At 34.0% G+C, this 14,183-nt stretch overlaps 1 protein-coding gene across 3 annotated transcripts in view; it reads left to right on the forward strand.

Annotated features, from left to right (window-relative positions):
- VRK2 (VRK serine/threonine kinase 2) overlaps positions 1-14,183 on the forward strand; it is a gene marked incomplete at its 3' end in the record, with an annotated part of 96,931 nt that overhangs the window by 71,611 nt on the left and 11,137 nt on the right. For 2 of the 3 annotated variants that reach the window (XM_082851380.1, XM_082851381.1), the window contains exons 9-11: positions 6,349-6,469; positions 8,836-8,903; positions 12,673-12,839. In XM_082851380.1, coding sequence (XP_082707506.1) covers positions 6,349-6,469; positions 8,836-8,903; positions 12,673-12,839 — 356 coding nt within the window. The remainder of the gene's footprint in view (positions 1-6,348; positions 6,470-8,835; positions 8,904-12,672; positions 12,840-14,183) is intronic. The other variant, XM_082851382.1, reaches the window with a different exon arrangement.

Here is a 14,183-nt window from a genome sequence, read left to right on the forward strand (position 1 = left end):
TCTTTGGAGAGAAGATTGAACTGAGAATGATGGGGAAAAGATATTATCTCTTTGGGAAGACTACTCAGGGGAGAGCCTACATTACGTATTTTTGGTATTTGAAAGTGATGAGCTGGAGTGAGTATTCATTTTTATCATGGGTTTTACAAGATTTCTATAAAAATTAGATTCCCTTAATGCATTTAAAATAGAATGTACACTAAACTTTTCACCATATCTGTATTTACATGTAGATATACATATATATGCGTATATATACACATATATGCATGTATATACACATACATGTATATATACATAGATACATAGATGTAGACATACACACATAAATATATACATATATATATGCTGAAATTTTAACATGCAGTTTTAGTCTAGCATAAAAAAAGAAAGGTTTGGTATCCTCAAATATTTGAATACTATTCATTCTTCATGTTTTACATTTAATTTTCCAAAATAAAACATTTCACTTTAGGATTTTATTAGAAATGAAGTAATCATTTAGTCATATCTAGAAACTAGAATTAAACAAGGCCATAAATCCTTATAGGTAAATGCAGAATGTCAGATTCATAAATATTCATGTGTTTACTTTCAGTACACACTATGTAGTTTAATCTCAGAAGAATCTTTTCTGTACCAGTCCAGCTATGAGCTCAAATAAATACTGAGGAAGATAATGCAAAGGAAAACATAAAGAGTAAAACAAGTTATCACTAGGAAATATAACCTCTCGTTATCAAAGCATTTGTTATGTTTTAGGTTTATCTGTGCTCGATCAGGCCCTGGGAAATATTCAGCCTTCAATGTAAAAGTGACTTACGGATTAGCAACTTAACAGATATATTGTTAACCTGATCAAACTATCTGGTCTCCGCTACCTTTGTAGTGGTTATTCAGAAACAGAAGCTAACTCTCATGTTTCTGTGGATTAGTTGGGTTTTTATAATGAAGGAGCTTGTATAAGGTGCCAGTCAGCAGTTTCACCTAAGCATTTTCTAGTTCAGCTGTGTAAGAGGGTAGCTTGTACTGTTATAAGCCAAAAAATATCAATAGAGATATATAGAGGTGAATGGACAGATGGATGAATGGATAGATAACTATTCTTGAACTGTTGTGCATCTATGTATCTGTATTTTTTAAATTGCAGTTATTCTTCCAAACTCAGTTCTCATATATGACCTAAAAGTGTTTTCTGAGAGGCTGAAGTGCTTCATTTAGTGTAAAATTAGAGTAATATATTTTGGGCTTATCTCATCTGTTATTAATTTTTTATTCTTCATAAAAACCAACATGTATAAACATTGACATATTTTGGGCTTGTTGCCTGATAATTACAGAGAATTATATCTGTGTCAAATATACTGTTTTAAAATTTGTTACATTCTTAGTAATGTTAAAAAGCAATATTTGGATCAATGTGTGGTATAGATTTTTGTAGATTTTTCTGCTCACTGAGGCATGCAGTCAATACCTAATTTCTCTAGAGATATACTGCATTTAACATACTGAGCTTTTTTAAATACTTCAGACTTGTGCACTGAGTGTATAATACCTGTTTTAATTTGACATCATTGATGACCATAAAATATGATATCTAAATTGCATTTTAAATGTCCATTTGTTTATATAATATGTTCAGTATCAAGGAAGGAAATATATTACATACTTTTTAAAATTTTTGCCAATTGCTACAGCATATAAAATCCAAGTCTTGTGTTATTTCTTGCACGGCTTCATTTCACTCTAATCTAGCACTCCGGCTTACAAAATATATGTGAAATAAACTGAGAATGTGTTTTCATGCTACCAAACTTGGGGAAATGACATGGTTTATACAATATTTATCTTCTTAAACAATAATTCAGAAAAGGGAACCCATTTTTCAATTATAAGATATTAAGGTAAACCAAGTTATTGATATGCTCTATTGAATCTATTAGTAGTCAGAAAAACACAATGTTGATTTTTATTTTTAAGTAAATTTCACTGCTATAAATAGTCTTTGGTTGATGTATAAATAAATTTTAATGAAGACACTCTTCTTTCTGTATGACATAACCCAATTTTGACATTTAGACATGACTTTCAAAGTCTTGGCATAGGTCTTAAACTATTTGGTTGGTTAAGAATACACATTGGTCAAATGTAAGATACCTTTGCTCTGTTGAATAACTTTTCCTAAGCCTCACACGTGTTTCATAAAAAACTGAGGCTTAGAATTTAAAAGGTACTGAAGAAATAAAAGCGACCTCGTTTATTATTTTATTTGAAATGTGACACATTGTATTCTACTTTCCTAATATTCTTTTTGAAATTGCAGTAAATTGTGGCCACCATAAAATTTCCTAGCTCTTTATACATCTGAATTGACAAACTACTGAATAACATAGGTTACTAGTTAGAATACTAGTTACTAGTAAGAATAAACTTTAAATTTATTCTGCAGATAGTCACCATTCACTTCTCAGGTGAACGTCTTACTCAGATGTTTTCTGCTTTCTTATTGTCATTTCTGAGTATATAAGCCAGTATTTTGAGCATTTAGACCCTGTCTGCTTAAGGCAAAAGTTTTCTAGTTCACTTCATTATTTCCTAGCAAATCTTGTTTTTCTTCCTACTTGATAATGTTACTCTATGTAAGAAAAAAACTCAACAGGAAACACTTTAGGCAAATAATCAGAGCCATTTTGGGATTAACACTGATACTTTTCTTTTTCTCCCAGTTCTTTCATTCCATTTGGTGAATTGCACCCAGATAATTTTACTCCAGTTTGTCATTAGAATAAGGACCAGTCCTCCAATGTGATTTCTTTGTTGTTCTCATTTCAGCTTGGAAGGACCGTTTAACACTTTATAAATCAATGTTTTAATTAAATATTCTTCTTCATCAGAATGAAGTAGTTTTACAGAAATAGTGTCATGTAAGGATAGTTGCATGAAAAATTTTGTTAGCGTTACAGCTTAGACCTCAGGATCTGCTGCTTATTTCTTCCTTGCCAATACAACTGTCTTTGGTCAGTATGTCTTTTGGTGTTTTAAGTTAAAATGCCTGCTTCAGATACTTCCCTAACTGTAGAAGGGTATATGTTATGTTGTCTAAATGGTGCAAAATTAACAATGGAAGCAAAGTAATTGGTAGATTGAGTGGAGTGTTGGCTCTGGATTCTGAAAGATTTGGATTTCAATACAGAGCTCTGTGACTTTTTGCTGTGTGATACTGAGCAAGTTATTTAACCTCTCTGAGCCTCTATTTTCTTATTTGTCAACAGGGTTAATGATACCTCATATTGTTAGGATGATTAAATAAGATGATATAAAAGCAGTAGAGTGTCTGGCACGGTAGCAGCTTCATAAATCACATTGATCGTTTTTATTTTAATTATGTATTCTAGTGTCAGCTGTTTCTGGAATCTGCTTTCTAGTGAAATCGAATTCAAGTCCCACCCCACCTGTGCCTTTTTTTTTTTTGGTTAGTCTTGGCAATACTTTATCATTTAGAAATGTTGAGCAACTGAGAACACCACAGGCTTTCAGTGAAAAGATTCATTTACATTGTTCCATATTAATATGCGAAATAAAAATTAGATGCTAAATTATATTTAGAAAGTGACAAGAGAATATTGAGAACTAAATCTTCCTATATTTCTAAGCAGAAGTACCATAAGTAAAAGTGTGACTTTAGGAAATCTATATGAAAATATGCTGCTAATGATTATGTTAACTATCAAATGCAACTGAAAAACCTTATGTATTACAATAACTTATACAGAAATACAAATTATACAAAACCAAAATAATCCATAATATGTTTCAACTTTCAAATTAAAAAATATTTTCATTGTTAGATGTTAATTAGTAGTCTTCCTCAACTATGATCAATTCTTTTTTTAAATTTTCAGCATTTTATTTAATTGTTTTCAAATATACAGGAAATAGTAGCATAATGTAGTAAATATCCAAATATTCAATTTGTAGATTCAACAGTTATATCATTTATATTTTGATGATGTACTTTATTTAAACTTAAAGATATATGATCAGTTCATTGTGTTAATTACATACCCACTCATAGATGCTAATATTGTCATCCAAAATATTTTAATTAATTTAACCAGTGTTAAAATTACTCTTCTGTATGTAGTAGATGGAGAAAAGACATAATCGCTTGTACAGTGTTAGAGTTTAACTTCTCAAAAACACATCACACTTTGCAGTTTGTTTCCCTGAGAGGGAATTTCAGGGAAAGGTGTGTACTTGGAAACATTTTTAATCCTTTCATCTCTCTGTTTAATGGTGGGAAAGAGTGACTATAGAATTTTTTTTTTTTAACATTACATGTATGTCTGCAGAACTTATTGGAAACAGTGAGTGGTAAAACATTTACCTAACAATAATTATTAATGTATATATGCAGTAAAAGAAAATAAAAGTTTGAAAAATGTGGTGCTGTATTTTAATTAGGTAAAACTGAACTATGATAGTGAAGTAAGTTAACTCTCGAAGGGCTATTTCAAATGAAGACCAGTTTATGAAAGATTGGCTTCAGAAATCTAAATGACTTGTCATTACTTACAGCTTCATATCAATTAATCCCTCAGTTGGGGGGTTGGGGGAAGTGGCTGGGAAGGTTCATTCCATTTTAATTCTGATTGTTTTTCCTCAGAGGGCCTCTTGTGTGTAGCCTATGTCGTCCAAACAGGTGCCAGAATATAATTTTTTGAAAATTAGAGGATGTGAATTTTTTTAAGTGGTGGTAATCAGGCATTGCCATAATGGAAAAGGGATTTGTGAACACATCTGTACAAATGGAACCATTCCATTATTAATGGGATATTTATTACTGAAGAAATCACTACAAAGCAGTGTGGTAGAGATTGTGTTTTTATTTTAATAGGGGAGCCAAGTCTTGCATTAGGACATTGTTGAAGCTTGTGCAGAAAGTAAACAGTACCCATGGGACTGTCACATTCTGCTTGATTGAAGGGCCTTTAATAAATCCGGTACTCTAACAGCAGTTAAGATAGAGTATGTGTAAGAGCTAATCTTGTCTTCTGCTTTTATAGTAACTTATGTATGGTGACCAAAAGTAGTTATGATGTGCTAGCAGCATTGTTCTTTGTAGATGACTTTTTAAAGTAAACTAAGTTTACTGAGTGACTTTTCAGAATGTATGTAATGAAAGGTAATAAAACCAGGATACCTGTTTACAGCGGGTTTAACAGCCGCGTATTGCACTTAGGAGATTTTACATCCCTACACAGATGAACATTCAAGTAATGGTAGAAGTGTGAGCCAGGCTATTGTTTTATAACAATTTGGAATGGTTATAAAAATGAGTTTATTTTGTGGGATTTTATTAATGTTGTAATCATTATTTCAGTAATATTTGTTATATTTGACATGTTTCTTAGATATTTTTGTCCTTTTGAAATCAGTTACTTAAAAAAAAATACAGAAAATTATCATGAAATTAGTCTATGGCACTAGTCTGTAGTTTTATATAAATGATATTTACAGTGGCCTCAAAATGTTCTTTTACTGTATTTTTTTATGAAAAGCCATCTTATATTAGATTATGGAAACCTCTCTTTGGCTTTAAAATTTACTTCCCACCACCTGCACCCCACCCCTCATGCACATTATTTCTTTACCTTTATATTTTTTATTCAGGAGATTTGATCAGAAGTTCGCTTTAGCACTGCTTATATCTAAAATAATACTTGTAAAATTTTAGATCCGTGTACCCAAAACAGCAGGCGTATGTATCCTGTGCTTTTTCATTTAATTGAAAAATCTTAAGAAAGACCCGTTTTTTAATAGTGTACACTAGATGGCAGTTTCGTCATATTTTCCGATTTCCAGTGCTGCTAGTCTGAGTGGAACAGGAAAGGCCATCAGTGTTTAGTCTGCACTTGAAGGGTCTCTGCATGACCAATGCAGACCCCATGGACTTCCTGGAACATGTGTTAGCAATTGAGCTGCAGACATTTCTTTCTTTGTTTTAACTGCTTGGCTCTTTGAGAAAGTGTCGGTGCCAGGTTATGGGTTGTCTGGATCATGTCAGAGGCCATGGAGATCAAGTTCATGTGACAGGCCAGACTCAGGAAGGATGAAGTTGGAGGAGGTGAGGAAACTGACCCTTACTTTGAACAGCAAGAAGTCACTGCCTTTCTGTGGACCGGGGCCAAACGCCTGGGCGTTTAAGCTTTACTCCAGCTGAACAAACAAAACACATCGCCCATTTGGCTTTTTCATATTTCATCAGTGGTAGTTCATTCAATGATTTCTCTATTTCTCAAAAATGACTTATCCCTCATCTTTCTCTCTTAATGCTTATTCCTATAGCCCTGTCCAGACGAAGTGACCTTGAAATTCTCGGCTACTGCCTGCTGCGGTGGTTATGTGGGAGACTGCCCTGGGAGCAGAACCTGGAGGACCCTGTGGCTGTCCAGACAGCTAAAACAAAGTACAGATTTTCAAGTATTCCGTTATGTACAGCACCAGGTCTGAAGGGACACATTAAAGCGAGTTAATATCTCAGAGAAGACTGCCATTCAGCCTATTCATTCATTCAACCTATTCATTCAATAGGATAGCCAAAGCAAATTTCTTAAATTTGAAAAATATTTTAAAAAACCCAAACAGCTTACAGACATAAAATCCATTAAGCTAACACCTATGAGATCATGAGAGTTGTAATACAAAATAAAAAGTGAAATATTTGTTCCTTCACACGGTGTTTTCCAAAACTTAGATTCTAGGTGGTGGTATTTTCAAGGAAGAGTATTTTCAGATTAGCATTGTATAAGTATATGGAGTTAGTGTGAGCTTGGTGTGATTGATATTAACTGCGCAAAGCAACAAAGTGAAATGGGACAAACAGGGCTTATATTTTTCAAGTGAGAGCAACATGCATTGTTTTTAATCCTGTTATTGGGGGGAGTGTATGTTTTGTTTCTTAAGGAAGAAACAAACAGAATTTGTATATGAGGTGTTTATGTAAGAGATCATTTTGCAGCCACATAAACATTTTAATATTCCACATTCAATTTTTATCACCTAAACTCTATTAGGGTGAGAATTAGGTTAGACTGAGAATAGAGTGGGTTACTATTTTACTGTTTTTCTCACTGATCAGGCCTAACAAAAAGTCAATTGCATGTAGCACAGCATAGCCAGGTTTTCATTATGCACCAAGATATTCTCAACAGTAGTTATCCACAGATACAATATCGCAATTGGAAAAAGCAGCTGTATTTTAATAGGGCAAGTCACAACAGAAGTTTAAAAAGGGGTAGCTAGCTGATCCATAGAAATGAGTCTTTCTAATTCAGTGTGGTATCAGTTCTTAATAGAGAGGAAAGCTAGCCTGCAGATACAAAATAATGCAGACTACATTGGTAAATACTGACATATATTGTATGAAATATTTCTCCACTTGGAATCTTGAGCATCCTAGTCCCTTTCCCAAAACTAACACATTTATATGTCAGTATTAGAACTGTCTAATCAGTTACTTACTGCGGTGACTGATGTGTCCATATAACCCTCAGGTGACTAACATTTTTCAATATATGGGTCAAGTCAAAGGACAGCAATGGGCATATATAAAGGCTTGGTTTCCAATTTTCTACCTCAGTTTACCTAATTTGAATAAAATAGTTTATTTAAAAGACTAACATTTTAATTCCAATGATCCTATGTTTTTCTTTTAATAAGACTTACTAATATTATTTTAGTCTTTTATCAATATGCATATATAGATGCCTTCATTGTATATGTCTCTAATGAATATACCTACATGTATATATTTGAATATAATAGGGTATTACATAAATAATAAAATATAATGCTAATAAACATAATCTCCATTTGTATTTTGGGGCCCCTTGCATATATTAATATATTCATTTTGACCTGATTACTAATATAAACCTATTGACCAGTAAAGCTAATATTGTATTATGAAGTTTATAATTAAGACATATGTATAATTAAGATACGTACAGATATATATCTTATATATATATGACATGTTCAAACTTTTTATATAATACATAATCATAATTTATTCAACTTGCTGAGAAGGCATAACGCTGAATTTCCCCATAAGGGCAGGCTTGTATATTTAACCATAATACTGTATCCCATATGCCCTTTATTTTCCTAACATAGGGTAATATTAGATCAGTGCATTTATTGTTGCAATTCTGCCTATGCCTGAGTTTGTGAATCAAACATTCATATCAGTAATTTTAGTTGAATGTTTATATATTTGTGGCTGAAGCAACTTAAGAGATTTGTACTTGTTCAGTCTAAAACACTGGAAAGTGTTAGAATAATGGGTTTTTTGTTTTGTTTTTTGGATATTTCTTGTTAACCTGTTTAATCATGGCATAGCATAAAGCAACTGCCCAATTGAGAACAATATACATAAAATATTAAATAATTTGCCCCTCCCCAGTGCTGAGTACTTGAGGAAAAATATCCTGAAAATCCAGATAACATTTTTCTATGTATTTTTTTCTTAAGGTTTTTTTTTAAAAAAATCATGTATCCCTACTTCTACATTTCTACACATACAGACCTTGTATTAAAGCATTTATACTGTAGTTCTACATTTAGTTTCTAGGTGATTGATATAAAATCGATCAGTGAGATTGGAGGGATCTCCCCCATCCACTTACCCTCTTACCCATTACAGGTGGGTGGAAAAAAAAAAAGTATGGAAAGTCACATTACTGGTGACCCACAGAGTTTTGTTTTCTAATCAAAACAGTAAATCACAGGATTGCAAACAAATTCACTGTGTGTTACTCTGTTTTGTTTTAGTCTGTTGGATGAGCTGCCTGAGTCGGTGCTTAAATGGGCTCCTTCCGGAAGCAGTTGCTGTAAGTCAGGTGATAACTTCTGCCTTCTCCTATATGATTTACAGCTCACCACATTTGTCACTCTTGTTTTGTAGCTTTTGCTGCACCCAGTCCCATTCCCATAGTGATGGGAAGAAACTCTCCAGGGTTACAGATACGTTGCTAGAGAAGAGATTGTTTAGATCCTCTTTTCATCAGGACACAAGAATGCTGCAAGAAAATATGCAGGCAGCATTCTGGGCTCTGCTGATGGCATTGCTGTCTTTTAGATGTATATTTGGGGAATCATGCACAGGTTTAATGGTCAACTGTATCTGGTATCTCCAGAGTGGACTTTCTGTTTTTGTTCCTATGTGTGTTGCTGAAAGAAGAGAAAGTTGATCTAAGGAAAGACTACTTTCAATTAATAATTTAAAAAACCAAACCATTAAACACTTGAATGCTGTTTAGACTTGGGTTATAGTCTGACTCAACAGCCAGAAAAAATTTTTGGATTGGCAAGGCATATGACCTTGGGATTCGGAGTATATTTCAGTGAACAGGTTTCTCTTTCATGTTAGTATAGACCATTTCGGAATTCTTTAATTGGTAGTACTATCAGTAAAAATAGTAAGGCAATTCAGAATTACCCAAGTGCTGCATGGCACATTGTTCAGCACCGAGTTAACCACCGAGTTAGACTGCCTCACAGAGCAGAGCCTGCTTCTGCTGTCCGGCTTGCTTTCTCTCCAAGACGACAGGCAGAGTGAATCTTGATCTCTGTTTCTACCGGGCAACTTCGAAGTTAGCTTTTAGCTGACTTATGAAAGTAAATATGTACGCTGAGTGTCTAGATAAGGTCAAATAGTATCAGTTTCCACATGAGAGTTTAAAAGTAGAGTTAAATCATCTTAAACTTATACTTACAGCCCTTCTTTGACCAGAAACCAAAATTTTCATTTCCTTAGGAAATGAACAGACCAGTTCTGTTTTCCCACCTCCATTTCCCAAATCCCACAAGTCTACCCAGTATGAGTCTTCTGCTTCCCACCCTCTGTTGTCTCTTTCCTTCTGATGGAGGGAGGCAAACGGGAGAGTAGTATTCTCATTTTGGGGGATGGGTTGAAAGATGAAAACTTTTCATTTATGTAACTGCACTGAGTAACTCAGTCAATATGCCAGTATTCCTTTCTGGCTAATATTCTTATTGGCATTTTTACCAAGTCACACAGCTTTCATTTTACTCGACAGGACAGCAAAAAGAGAGGTGAGGAGATGTTAAAATTTTTTTTAAATTGTGTATCTCTTTCTTGTCTCTCATGCACAAAAGGTAACTGTTCAGTTTAGGATTAGGAAAGAAAGCCCATGTGCCCTGGATTGTACACAATAAATGCTTATGGACCAGTGTATATTTCTGGGACACTGCTATTGCTAAATATAATATTTGAGTGGTACGAGAAATGGTGGGAGGAGTGCCAGGCTCCTCTTTTTCGGTACAAACCATTTGTTTGGGTCTATACTATTCTTTTATAAAATGCAGATTTCTATTTCTAAAGCACAAAATGTTGAAACTTTATTATTAACTGAAGGTCTCTCAAGTTAGTTGGTTATGCTTAGGAGAGTGGGTATTCCTAGCATGAGAATTAATCCGATTTACAAAAGGTTTATTACTAAGACATTTTATGAAAACAGCTGAGAAGTTTGCAACATGCATGTCCAATTCAGTGTAATAATATCAATAATAGTTTCAAAAGTTTCTATCTCTTGAAACAATAGTAATGATACTTAATATTTCACTAGCTTAAAAAGCAGATGATTCAAGAATATCATAATTTCATACTGCTCAAAGCATTTGTTTTATAACTCTGGAAATATGCTAGTAAATTAAAAGGTGTACTTAATATAATAAATCCAGATCTTGAAAGGCTAACATTTAAACCAGTACTATATCACAATCATCTAAGCGTCAGGTTTATCATAATATATTCATAACAGAGGTGGCTCTTTTCTTTTTCTCCCTCTCCTACCTCACTGGGACCTCATTTTTTCAAACCCCAGACCCATGAAGGCTTTGCAGCACAGCTACTGTCAGCTGGTGGAGTGCCAGGAGTCTCCCATTGTCTTCTAACAGTGATTTGTGAAAAGTGTCCCCAACATATTCAGCTCTCTTATTCATTTGGGATATTCTGGTTAATAGAATTGTAATATATACCAAACTGGGCTTACCAATCTTGAACAAAGAACAACAGAATATTCATATTAAAATGGTAGTGGATGTAAGTTAATCTTTTTTCTTTTGGATCATCTCTTCAAGAATTGGATGCCCCCCCAAAGGGCTTCTGGAAACATGAGTTATAAATGTGATGAAGCTGCAGCACTTCCTAGTTACAGAGATCTGGTCGAGCGAGTGCTAGATAACAGAATTTGACATCTTATACATTAGAGAGGAAAAAAGGTTGCAGAATTGCCACAGTATCCAAAAAACTCTGGAGCCAAGAGTTTCCATTTTAGCTGCAATAGCCTTATGTTCCTGGAAAATAGTTGTGGACAATACAGTGTAAAATGGTCACTCTCTGACGTTCCTTGGTGCCGGGGTGGGGGGGGGAGAGAATGACTATTCCTTTTGGAATTTTTCCCTGTAGGGAGTGAAACCCAGTGTCTGTGCAGTTCCCCACTTGAAAGGAGGTAGGCCTGGAAGGGAGCAAAGATTTAGGAAGTCAGTTCTGCCAAGCCACGAAGCTTCCCCAATTTCCCCACCATAGGATATAAACAACTTAGTGAGAAAGTAAGAGGTACTTGTGTCTGGGTCAGTAATAAGTTTTTGAAGAGGAAAGGCTTGAAAAACTAGTTTATGGAGTATAAACATCTCTGTTAACAAATGAAAATATGCCAGTTTTTAAACAGTGTATGGTATTATCACTTATATCTCAGATTGAACCCTCCACCTGAAACAAAAATGCAAACTACATTTGTTGTAAAGTGGCTATATTTCTAATTTTTGGTTACTGACTCTACTTGTACTGTATTTCAAAGTTTGTAGTTCATAACTTTTTTTGTGGGGAGGTTACTATACCATTCTAGGGAAGAGAAAAATTAAAAGGTGGCAACTTCTCATCCTTGTGCTCTAAATCAGAAAGGCTATGCCATGATTGCACTGGGCTAGCTAGGTATGCAGGACTTGAGCGAGGTTCGGCAAATTCTAAAGTCAGTCATGGCTAAAACTGTAGAATTCAAGGTCATTTCTAAATGAACTGTTGTAGTCTCAAAATCAAAGCCTTAATTACAATTTGCAATGATTTCTTCCTTTAAAGTAAGGACGTTTATAGTATTTTTTGTTTGGTATTTTTGTTTGTTTACATTTTTAACTGAATTTTTAAAACTTCAAAAAATGTATTTTTAACTGAATTTTTAAAATTTCAGAAAAAAAGTGTGAAGCATGGCTGGTTCTGTTATATTATTCATGTAGTTCTTAGTAGTTGCATCCTATAAATCAAAATCACTAACTATAATTTTAAAAATTTGCTTCTTTTGATGAGTGAATTGTAAACATATCAACAAAGATATGTTAAAAAAAAAAAACAAACCCACTAGTTTCTCCCATCTTGTCCAATCTGTAGGTCACTAGATTTCAGTCATTTTTGGATATCATTTAAAGAGTACTTTCCTGTTGAACTGTTCATTCTTAGTTTCTTTGAAGGGGGTGTATGTGTGTGCGTGCACTTGCTTGTGTAAGAGAAAAACAACAGAGATTTTGAGAATATTGGAGTTTTGAAATTTTTTCCCATTATGAATGACATTAAAAAAATTTAATACTTCACAGGTGAAATAGCCCAGTATTTGGTATGTGCTCATAATTTAGCATATGATGAAAAGCCAAACTATCAAATGCTCAAGAAAATTCTGAACCCAAGTGGAATACCTTTAGGACCACTGGAATTTTCCCCTAAAGGAGAGAGCTTAAATGTGCATACTCCAACTAATCAAAAGGTAAGTAACAGTCCCTGGAATCCAGTGATGACCTTCTGTGAAGCTTATGTACCAAATGAAGTTGTTTTAGGTGTCAAAATGAGTCTGACAGTCCTGTTTCTTACTTATATCTAATTCTTATATCCCCTGAGCTCCGAGAAATTTTACTGAAGGTTCCTTTGACTTGTTGTCTTCAAGAGAAAAATAGTAGGATCTGTGGCCTGTTGTGTATTATTAAAGAAATAAAGCAGTCACTGATGTCATAGAGATAGGACTAGGATAAGATATTAAAGGCGAATCCAGCTTTATTCATGGAAACCTTTTTTGCTGCTTTTCTTCAGATTTTCTTTAGTCATCCCTCTGTTTTTGCTTACTCTTGGCCATAATTTGGTGGTGGTAATAATATTCTTAAATTTTACCAGAATATTTGTATGTGCTGATTCTTCAATCTATAGAAACAATTCTTTTTTGCAAAAAGTTATGTTTTAAAGTTACACCTTCCACTTTATCTTCCAACTGACTCCCTCACAGCAACATTTTTAAAAAAAATTAGAACTGGAAACAACACAAAAGAATTAGAACTTGAAACATTTTTTAAGAAGGTGGGAGAAGCCTTGAGACTGCTATCAGCAACATTACTGGACAGGCAACTAAATGTCTAATCCTGACTTGATGCTGCCCATGTGCAAAAAAGAAAAAAAAAAAAAATGGAGGGCTTTGTTTCCTGATGCATGTACATTAAGGTAGGGTCAGGATGTCATTCATTTTTAATATTTCTTGTGAACTTTGGATCATCACAAGTATTCATGAGCCAAGAATGCAGGATGCAAACTAATGTGACTGATAGGCTGCTAGATGAATGGTGAGTCAAGTATCAGTGCACAGATGGTTCTGATTTGCTGAATTTTGTAGCTGCTGCAACTGAAGACATAAAATATCCTTCTAGTCATAAATTAGCTCTTTGGAAGCAAAACCTTGGCACCAGAGCTTTACAACCTTCAATTAGTAGGGAAAGAAGTATTTGAATGACTGTGGTATTGACATCTGTAGGCCTGCATAGTAATCATTCCTAATAGAAGAGAATATCTGTTTGAGGAGGTTTTGCATGGCTAATTAACTACCAGTGAGAATATGTAATTTTTTCATGATCTCCTGATTGTCACCTTTCTCTCATGATACAATTACATTTTATTGTAGCAAGTGCCTCACAAACCAATTGTCAGCACTATTTACGTATTGCAGAAGGCAGAACAAAAGTTCATGTTTAATAAAAAGCCACTGCATTTTGATCTTGGTAATTACTGAGACTTATTTTAACAGTTTTATTGACTTTTGTGTTTTTACCACTTTTGCAACAAAACAAAG

This window comes from Leucopleurus acutus (assembly GCF_964270905.1).
Source record: "Leucopleurus acutus genome assembly, chromosome: 12".
Taxonomy (NCBI): domain Eukaryota; kingdom Metazoa; phylum Chordata; class Mammalia; order Artiodactyla; family Delphinidae; genus Leucopleurus; species Leucopleurus acutus.